This window comes from Crocodylus siamensis, chromosome 2 (genome assembly GCF_052110815.1).
Source record: "Crocodylus siamensis isolate JL-2025a chromosome 2, ASM5211081v1, whole genome shotgun sequence".
In the NCBI taxonomy this organism is placed as follows: domain Eukaryota; kingdom Metazoa; phylum Chordata; order Crocodylia; family Crocodylidae; genus Crocodylus; species Crocodylus siamensis.
In genome coordinates, this window is record NC_143396.1 from 224253672 (window position 1) to 224263504 (window position 9833).

The 9833-nt window shown below is 47.8% G+C and overlaps 1 protein-coding gene across 1 annotated transcript; it reads right to left on the minus strand.

The window, feature by feature from the left end:
* Positions 1-1992: 1992 nt before the first annotated feature.
* On the minus strand, positions 1993-7218 carry ZFP36L1 (ZFP36 like 1 zinc finger CCCH-type). Its single transcript, XM_090033212.1, has 2 exons — positions 6976-7218; positions 1993-4547 (listed from the first exon to the last, which is right to left on the minus strand). The coding sequence occupies exons 1-2, from the start codon at positions 7030-7032 to the stop codon at positions 3597-3599; spliced, it is 1008 nt and encodes a 335-aa protein (XP_089889338.1). The 5' UTR covers positions 7033-7218; the 3' UTR covers positions 1993-3596.
* Positions 7219-9833: the final 2615 nt, after the last annotated feature.

Consider the following 9833-nt stretch of genomic DNA (forward strand, 5'->3'; position numbering starts at 1 on the left):
AACCATTAGGTCAGAAAAGTTGCACCGATCTTGCCTCAAGCTCTTCTGCAGAAGAGGAGTGAAGAAACTCAGAAGTGACTGTGTATTGTTTCTAAAAACAGAGTACACTACCACCTCATGGTCAAGGTGAAGGCAGCTGATAACCCTAGAATTAGAGACAGCTGCTCTTCACCATTGGCAAGGGGACCCATTCAGCACCTTCAAAACATCTTCTATGCCACAGCCAAGCTTTGTATCTAGCTATATTTATCTAATCAGAGAGGCCAAGAGATTCCCAGGTTGCTGAAGTCTCCCCATCATTTAAAAAGGTATACAAAATAGATGGCCTGTTCAGAGGTTATTAGCGTCCCCTGACTCATGAGAGCCTTAAAGTTGTTTTTAACCATTGAAAAACACCCACTACCAAGGGCATATTCATGAGGAAAGAACAAACCATCTCCAAGAGCTGGCACTAAATTAGAGCACTGCACAGCAGAGGGAACCATGTAATATGCTTGCAAAGGTGTGCTATCACCATAGCTTTTTAGAGGCTTCTCACAGAGCAACACATAAGTAGCACAGCTGTATCCATCAATCATTAACAAGGCAAAGCATATTTGTAAGGCAGCAGTTTCAGTCTCCACGTTCACATGCTGGAATATGGCAGAAGAGCCTTTGCATCTCCAAGTGGATCTGTACAAGTTTCTCTCTCACCCCCTTCCCCCCAAAAAAAAGAAAAGAAAAGAAAAGAACTGCCATTAAACATTTGGGAACAAGAGTTAAGCAGTACAACTGCCAAGGACCTCCTAGTAGGATACAATTCTTTTAGACTTGAGCAGCCTTTTCCAAGTAAGGGATGATGCCAATGTCCAAGTGCAAGCAGAAGATTGCTGCAGTCTGCAGAAAATATTTGAAGGACATTTGTCAAGCATTAACAAAATAAGGTCTGCACCCCTGGTGTTCTTCCCTCAGGAGAATGTGGTGCTTTTGTTATATAAACTCCTGGATAAATCTCATATGGCTTTTGGGTGACCTAAATAACGACTCATCTTTAGCAACTCCACTCCAATTCTACCTTCCAGACTATACTAATTGTCATCCTAGGGGCAAAAGACCACTAATACCAAAGCAGCTTAGCAAAGATCCTGGGGTATCCCAGTTTTGTTCTATAAAGATGCTTTTCTTAAAAAAAAAAAAAAAAAGGAATCTGGGAGTTTATGGCCAAATCTAGAGGCCGGGCAAGAAGAAGAATGAAAGGCTGATTCCGTAAGCATTCTACCTACAGGTTGGAAAGATGCTCATTTTGCAGACAGAAAAAAAAAAAAAGAGCTAGTCTTCCCCTAAGGGCAGTCTCAAGGAAGTTAACACCATGGAGAAAGTGTCCAAGAACTGAAAGATGCTTTCAGTAAATCACCAAGAACACCAATTAAATTTTGCATTGAAGGAGTTGCTAAACATTTGGCTCTGCTATATGATGGCTTTTATACTTAAATGATCTGCTGTGGGGGCTGGCTGCTCTTTTCCTTTGTAAAAATAGAGAACATTCCCTCTAGGAGCCAAGCTGTAACAGTATTAGCAAGAAGTAAGCCCTGAAATGAATTACAATAGATTTTGGTTTGCCAGAGTCTCAAAGCACAGTTCTACTGTCTTAGAGCAAGATTTACCTCTTACAGTAAAAGCTAAAGAGATCCAACAGCTCAAGCTACACATAAAGAGAGGAAGAAGGTCTGTGGGAACTGACAACCTTCCACTCAAGAGGGGAGAAAATCTCCCATGAAAGATGAAGAGGATGAAAGCTTGAAGAAAAAAGCCACCTTGTGCTTTTTCTTAACCTGCATGCTTGGCTAAGCCAGTGTCTCACCTCAAAAAAAGAAAAGGAAGAAAAAGGAAGTGGCATACCTGAAGGGCTCTCTGCAGATTGTGGAGACTGGGGGAGGAAAGTACTCTGCATTTTAAATGAGCAGTTAAGAAACAGCACTTTGTGTTTGCAAGTAAAACCAGCTTCATTGTCAGTTTCTTGAAAAAGACTTGGGGTTTATTGATTTAAACTGCAAACAGTCGTTACAAAAGAGATTCTTTTAAATAAACTCACACAAAGGGAAAAAAAAAAGGCAATGTAGTGAACAGTAACAGGGGGAAAAAATTACATTCATTATTTTCTTTGTGCCAGTCCCGTTCACCTCAACAAGGAAAACTCCGAACTTGGAATACAGAAACTCAGAGACAAACTGTATTTGGAATGTCTTCAGATAGGCACTTCAAGCCAAAGGCTTTTTTTTTTCCTTTAAAGAAGCTATACAAAAAAAAAAAAAAGGAAGTAAAATGTCTTTCTTCCATACTGTCTCACAGCAGAGCTTATGCATGTACATTCTAGAGCCCAAGTGTGTACAACACCCAGGGGAAGAGGAGAAAGAGGAAAGGCAAAGAAACACATTAACTCAATTTGCAGTCCAACACAAAAAGGGGAATTTCTAAAATAAATAATCCAAACACAGTTTTCGCATTTTTTTAAATTAATTTTTCATTTTTTAAAATAAAATAACCAAAAAAGTGTAAAGTTACAAAAAATGTCATTGTAGTATAATATATTAAACTGTGGGGGGGGGGAAAAAAGGAAAAAAGACACTTCACAATCTTAAGATTAATATGGAAGATCATAATTTAAACATAAAAGAATATATTCTATGGATTCATCATCCCGATAAATATGAACAAAATTAACAAAAAAGCATAGGTTTCGGCAATAAATACGTTTTGATAAGTTAAATAAGCTTTTTATATTGTTGTGCAGTGACAAGCAAAATTTGCTCTCCAATTTCTGAAAAGTTATACAAAATTAAAACCCAGAAAAAAAAATAATAAAAAGCTTGGCGTGAGTGCTCTAAGATAGGTCTAAAGTACTCTAGAGCAAAACCATTAAAGCTATGCCTACTGGAACTTGGTTTACACAGAACTTGTGTGTGGAATGAATTCCATTAGCCCCCCTCCCCTCTGGTTTTATTTCTTTTTTTAAAGATGTCACATGAATACATGGGGAACTTTTAGCACCAAAATCAAGTCTTTCATAGTCCATCTGTTTGTTTTCTTCCCCCCAGTCAAAGTCCCACTCATGTTACAATCTTTGTCCATTCTCAGCTTTTCTTCCTGCAGACCTGAGCAGATCCAGGCAAGATTAGTCTTTATAGGGCACAAGGGCTGGATGTTAACAGCTGTCCACATGCCTTAAGTCTAGCAACAACTGGCCAATAGAAAAGGGAGGGGCAAAGGGACTGAAAGGGGAAGATGCAGTATTGTGGCCAGTGGAGGGAGCTGCTGGTTCCGGATTTTCCCTGCACATCTGGAAGTGCACAGAGCTTTAGAGGAGGCTGCGGGTGCCCTCTGCAGCTGGAGAGGTAATAGTCACAGTGAAAATGTTAAAGGCACTAATTTTGTAAACGGTTATTGCTTTTTAATGTAATTTGGCACTTAAGGCTTAAGCCAGTGAGTCAGCTAGCGGCAAGTGGACTGCCTTGATGTTAACGTCTAACCCTGCAACCAGGGGAGCTCGGGGTAGGGGGAGGGGGTTCAGCTTAACATTGTAATAGACAGGTGAGAGGGAGACAAGAGGCAACCCCAAATTAGTCATCAGAGATGGAGAGTCTGCTGAAGATGGGAAGACGTCTTGAGGTGTCCAGGATGGGCGAATCTGAGCCGCTGTGGCTGCTGCTAGAGCTGCTCAGATAGCCTTCCTGGTCAGAGAGAGAGTCCTGAGGACTGGGTGGCGAGTCAAACATGTTGGGGGACTCAGACATGGGCCTGAAGAGGAAAGCAGTGGGTGACCCCCCGCTGGGCACCTGCACCCCCATGCTGGGGGCAAAGAGACTGGCCAGCTCTTGGCTGGAGAAGGTGAAAGGGTTGCTGGCGCAGTCAGGCAAGGTGGGCGAGCCCAGAAGGTCATCAGCACTCAGGATAGGTGGCGGGGTGATTGAGGTGGGGCTGTCCAGCAGCCCATTGGCAGCGGAGCTGGGGAAGCCGGCAAAACTGAAGCTGTGCTGGAGGCGAGGTCTGTCGGCGACAGCGGGGTCCCTGGCCCCAGCCACGGCACGGCGCTCCTCGGCATTGTGGATGAAGTGACAGCGAGGCCCGTAAGGGCAGAAGCCGATGGTGTGGAAAGTGCGGCACAGCTCCGTCTTGTACTTGGGGTGGCGAGTGAGGCTTCGCAGCTCGTGGATGCCATGGGCGAACTGGCACTTGTCACCGTATTTGCAAGCACCGTTCTCCTCAAAGGGGCGGCACAGCTCAGTCTTGTAGCGGCTTGAATTGACTTGTCCCCCAGGCTGCTTCTGCGGCAGTAGACGTTCCCCACCTTCAGAGAAGGAGCGGTCCCGAAAGCGGCTCTCCCTGGGACCCAGCACAGGGGCTGGCTCCCCCTTGAGGCTGCTTAGGAGCTGGTTTTGATGAAACTTGGAGTTGGGCAAGGTGACAGAGTGCCTCCTGGAGAAACCCCCGCCAGCTGGGGTGCCCACCGCTTTCCTGTCCAGCAGACAGCCTCCAACACTGGAGGGACTGTAATTCAACATCTTGTTGCCCTATGGAAAGAGAGCAAGAAGTGGTCAATTGACTAGTTTCTTCCAGCACCCTCCTCACAATGCAACTAATTTCTCCCTTGAGTCCCCACAGACTCAGATTCCACCTTCATTAGCTCATGCAACTTTAAAACAACCTGGCCTCCAATGGCCCTACCTCCCAAGATTAAGCCATCCTGTTAGATATGACCCTGTGCCCCAGGCAACAACCAAGCTGTCCCACCTAGCCACAGGGTGACCCTGACCCTGATGTACATAAAACCTCCCATGCCCTAGGCAATGGATTGGTCACCTCACCTACCACATGCAAGAGCTAAACCCCTGCCACTCTCTTCTCTCCCCTGTCCCAGACAACCACCCACCTTTAGACCCACTGTAGGGGAGCCACTACTTCAGGTCCTCTAACTCATCCAAGAACCAGATCTTCCAATGGCTCCTCCACTTCAGTTATCCCACTCCCTCCACAGACCCTCCCTCCAATTCCAAAGATTGCAGAAGAGACTTCTGAGAACCTAAGGCTTTATAGGAAAAAAGAAAGATTTGTTTCGGGACAGTCCAACCTTGGGAAAAGTGTATGAGTGTGCAGAGGGGCAATAAGACTTTGAGAGAGAGAAATGCCAATTACCACTCTAAATTAATTCCATTTCTCTTGTCCTCCCTCCAGTGTAGCAATTGCATTTCATGTGATCCAGGCCAGCCTTCGCCCCTAACCACAAGAGGATTCCTTTGCAATTAGCCTTTTGGCTGCAAAGAAAGTCTGGAAGGGATTATCAGGAAGCAGTTACTTCCATCTGTGGGGGCGGGTTATTTATGTATTTTTTAACATTAAAAATCTGTTGGAGGGAAGAACCATAAGCAAGTTTGCAACAGTCCCAGCTCTTTTGAAAAGAGAACAGAGAGAAATAGAAGCCAGGTTCAACAGGTTTTTAAAGCAAAAGGCAGAGCCTTGCTAAGAACTCCCTGAAGGGTGAAAGTGTTTCTGTTGCTGGCTCTGGTTTTAAGAGAAGCACCCTGCTGGAGACAAAGCCAGCTCCACTGGAAACTTTACCCTGGCAGTGACACTGCAAACCTAATGCACAGTTCAGAGTTTCAAAGCAACAAGGTTGGGAAAGGGCTTGTCCTCCTGTTGGCACTTGGGCAGCCCAGTTTGCTCTCAAATCAACTCAGTTTTGAGATTGGAGGGGGGGGGGAAGGGGAGTATCTTTGCAAAACGAAAAACCACCAATAAGCAACTAAACAAGGGAAGGGCAGGGAGAAGCCAAGCAGACTTGAGCTGGGTGAGATTGATCAGGAAAGTAAAATGCCCTGAAAGCACTGAAGCAGCTAAAAGTGCAGGAGGAGGGAGGCAGATACTGGTCTGCAGGCAGTACCAAAAGCAAGCCCTGGCTACAAACCCTCCCTTAACCACTGTATGGGGCTGCAAGAAGTACAGTGGGGCAAGATCAGGCGTGCTGCAGCAGACAGGAGCAGCTCAGACAATGCAAGGGGCTGAGCAGGACCTGGGGGGGGGGGGGGAAGAAACTTTCCAACTTTTAAGAACTCTTTGTAGCGACTCCCCTCCAGCTCAGATTCCCCAGCTGAACACACCAGCAGCTTCCATGGGAAGAGAGGGGGATCTCAGCACTCAGAGTCACCATTTCAGTTCTTTTACAGCTACCCCTACTCCACTGCATGGGATCAGTGGCGAAGAGAAACTTCTCAAACCAAGTTTGGCTACTTGGTTCCTCCATTTATTCCACCCTCTTCCTTCTCCCACTCCCCTGGTTGCAGAAATTAGTAACTCTTCTCTGCAAAATGTAGAGGCTGTTAACACAGCAGGGAAATTGACTCTGGGAAGCCTGGCAGAGGGGAAAGAAAAAAGAAAGAGCTCAAACAGTGCAAGAAGAAACAACCAGAAGTCTGAACGGTTAAGGAAGTTCTCCCTGCAACTGACTGACTTGCAGGAAAAACTGCAAGATGAGGGCGAAGTGCAGCAAAGGCAGCAGAAAACCACCTGGAGTTTGGATCTAGCCTGGCCAAGAACTTTGGAAAAGTTTCCCTGGAGAGACCAGGTCTGAATTAAGAGCAAGGAGAGGATTTAAGAAAAAAACCCCAAACAGCTCAATGGCGAGGAGGGAGATAAAAGCGGCCCAAAGTTAGGTAGGGACAAGGAAAGGCGGGGGAAGAAAGACAGCAAGTCAGATTACCGTGCAGGGCAGTCTCCAGGACTTACAACACAACACGAGCACTCCAAGGGAGTCCAAGTGCTCACCCACACTTGGGCCACACCAATACACAGCTCTACTTGGCTTGAAAAGCACCTAAGACTCCAGTGGAAGAGACGTGGGGGGCTGGAGAGGGGGAACCACCAGGCTTTGCCCCCTTTTCTCTCTCGCACACACCCCAGAGTCCTGGACACAAAGTTGATCCCCAAGAGAACAACTCCGCTTACCTTGCATAAAACTTCACTCAGCTCGAAGATGGTTGGAGACACCAGAGCTGTGGACATCTTCGGGTATGGAAGGGGGGAAAGCGGGTGGAAGGATAATATAAAAAGAAGTGGAATCACAGTGTTGTAAGTAAGGCACAGCCTCCAGTTTCCCTGGGTTGGATGCCTTCCCCCCCTTTGCTCCAACGACCCTCCTTTTCTTTCTCTCTGTCTCTCTCCCTCGCCCTCTTTCCAGGGGTTGCTTTGGCTTAAGCTGAATTTATAAAGTTTCAGCTTGCACTGGGTGGATGGAGGTGGAGCTCCAAATTCACTTAGAGGAGGAGGAAGCGGGGGGGGGGAAGGGAAGAAAAGGGCGGTGATTGACACCAGGGCTGAATCACCCATGTGGTTGCAGCCAGAAAAAACTTTTAGAAGGAAGGAGGGGAGGGAAAGAAAGCAAAGAAAAGCAGAAAAAAAAAATTAAAATAAAGCATCTTGCAAGAAAAAACAAAACCCACCCTCAGATCCCCGTCTGCGGGCTTTTAATGCAGGAAAGTTTGTTAAGGAGTTCACCCGCGGCGCACGGGGTGGGAGGGAGGGAGGGGGGGTCTGCACACTCCATTTACCCCGCATTGGGCAGAGGGGGGCAGGACTTTTCTCCCTTTTGTCAGTCTTTGAATGCAGCTCGTGACATCATGGGCTGAGCTGGCTTGCTTGGCTGCAACTTTTTCGCACAAGTCCTCTGATGTCCGTGCAGCAGGCGCCCGGATCCCTGCCCTCCCTCCCCCACGCCCCTTGCTGCGTCCCAGGGAAGCCGGGCAGGGAGGTCACCTCCGCAGGGGGAGGCGCGCACGGCGCGGCAGAGGCGTAGCTCCGGCCCTCCGCACAGCCAGCGAGGCCAGAGCGAGCCTGACCCGGGCTCTTGCAGTGACGCTCCTTTCTTCCCAGCCGGGTGCAAGTACATTGCAAGGCCTGTGGGTTTTTTTGTTGTTGTTCTGAATTATGATTCTTTTGCTTTGTGTGAGATTGAGTTTACAGGATCGGTAGTAACGTTGGTTTTTTAGGTCTTTTTTTTTTTTTTTGAATGAGTCTCCCCGCTGGACACTAGCTGTATGTTTGTTTTGGTTGGGTCCCACCCCTCAAGCAGCTCTGCTCCTCCAGCAAGGCAGAGAGCTGCTCAGCTTTGCAAGCGACTGAACACCACTCTAGCCTTTTTTTTTATTTCCTTTTTGTTGTTGTTGTTAAGGCGATCAGGTGACAAGCGAGGGAGCAGAAAGCAAGGCCCTCTGCTCTCGCTCCGACTTCGCGAGCCGGGCTGTGTCCTGCGGGTGCCGGCTGCCTGCGCCCTCCCCTCTGTCCGCGCGGGGAGGAGGCAACAGATGGTTTTGCAATCCCGTCAGCTTTGATTTCCCAGTTGCTGCGGGTCGTGGGGAGGGGGGTTTTGGCGGGACGAGGGAGGGGCACGTGGATGCCCGAGTGAAACAAAGATCAACACGTATTTATCGGGTGCTGGCATCAGGAAAGTAACACGTTTGCAAAAAAACGACAAAAAGAAAAGGTGCCCTGTGCAGGTCCCGGGTGGCAGCCCAGACTGAGGTGGCAATGCGAGCCTCTTGGTTTCTGTCCTGCCTGTTTCCACTCGTCCTCCGTCACCTCCTCCTCCTCCTCACAGCGAGAGTTGCCCACTCCAGCCTCTCAGATGTTTATTCCACAACACTCTCGGCGACTCCATCTGTTATGAAACAGCCAAGTGCATTTTTCCATCGCAGGATAATTAGGTCACCTAATTATGGCCACGTTTCTTCGGAAAGGCAAAACCATCACGAAACCATCTGACTTCCCGGCCCCGACGCGTTTGCGAAGCCATGTTATGTTGTCTTGCAGTTCAGACCCCCGCATCCCCCCGCAAGCCGGTGGCGGGCGGGAGGTTTCAGTGCCCCGCGGCGTTTCACAACCCCCGGGCTGCCCGCTCCCCGGCCCGGCTCCCCCGCCCCGCCTTGGATGTGTCTCCTTTGATTTCAACTGATTGAGCCCATTTTTTCACAGTGCTGCTGCCTTTGCATTTTTGCAACCTGACTGTCTTCGTGCTGATTCACATTTCCACCCCCCCCTTTCACTTAGTTACTACTTCTTTCCAATTTTTATTGAAACCTGGCAGGCTGGGCTAAAGGAAATAACTCACATCCACATTAACTTAAATCACTAAAATATGTTTTTTAGGCCTTTAAAGCGGCAGTTGATAGTGGCTGTCTCTACTTTCCCCCCCCTCCAGTTCCCCACAGGGACCATTGGAGGCTATTGAAATCAGAACTAAAAAGAAAGAAAGTAAAGTTTCTTAGCAAATAATCCGTTCCAGATTTTAGCACACAAAACCTGATGCATGCTGATACGTAAAGGCCGAGGAGACCGTTTCTTTTTAACAACGGTCAACGTTTCAAGGCTTTTGGTATGAGACCGCTTCAGTGTGAAATTTGCTGGGCCAAAACCAGCAGCCCTTACTCGGGCTAAGGTCTCACTAAAGTCAGTGGGAGTTTCAGCGAAGGAAGGTCACTGGAATTTGGTCCCTTGTCATTAACTCATCCAGGCTGAGCCAATAGGCCCCTCCTTGAAATGACTCTCGCTATAGCATTGAAAATCCTTCTCCCTTCCCCCTTAGTCCAGACTCCTGAAGAGAACTGAAACCCGGAGTCCAGAACGGAAAGCCAGCTAGGAGAGATCACATTTAACGCTTCAAACAAATGATCCCTGTTCCCACTTCCTCTTCTGTTTGCTTCAGCCTCATGAACTGGGCTTTCAGCTCGTCTCCCTGGCTGCTGATCTCTTTCCCCCTCCTTCCATCTTCAAGAACAGCCAAAATAACCAAACGAGCGCAACGCCTACAG

Excerpts from the sequence above, each read along its gene's own strand:
- ZFP36L1 (XM_090033212.1), bottom strand. The coding sequence starts at position 7,032 with ATGTCCACAGCTCTGGTGTCTCCAACCATCTTCGAGCTGAGTGAAGTT. Across the intron at positions 4,548-6,975 it reads TGAGTGAAGTTTTATGCAAG|GGCAACAAGATGTTGAATTA; the intron begins GTAAGCGGAGTT and ends CTCTTTCCATAG.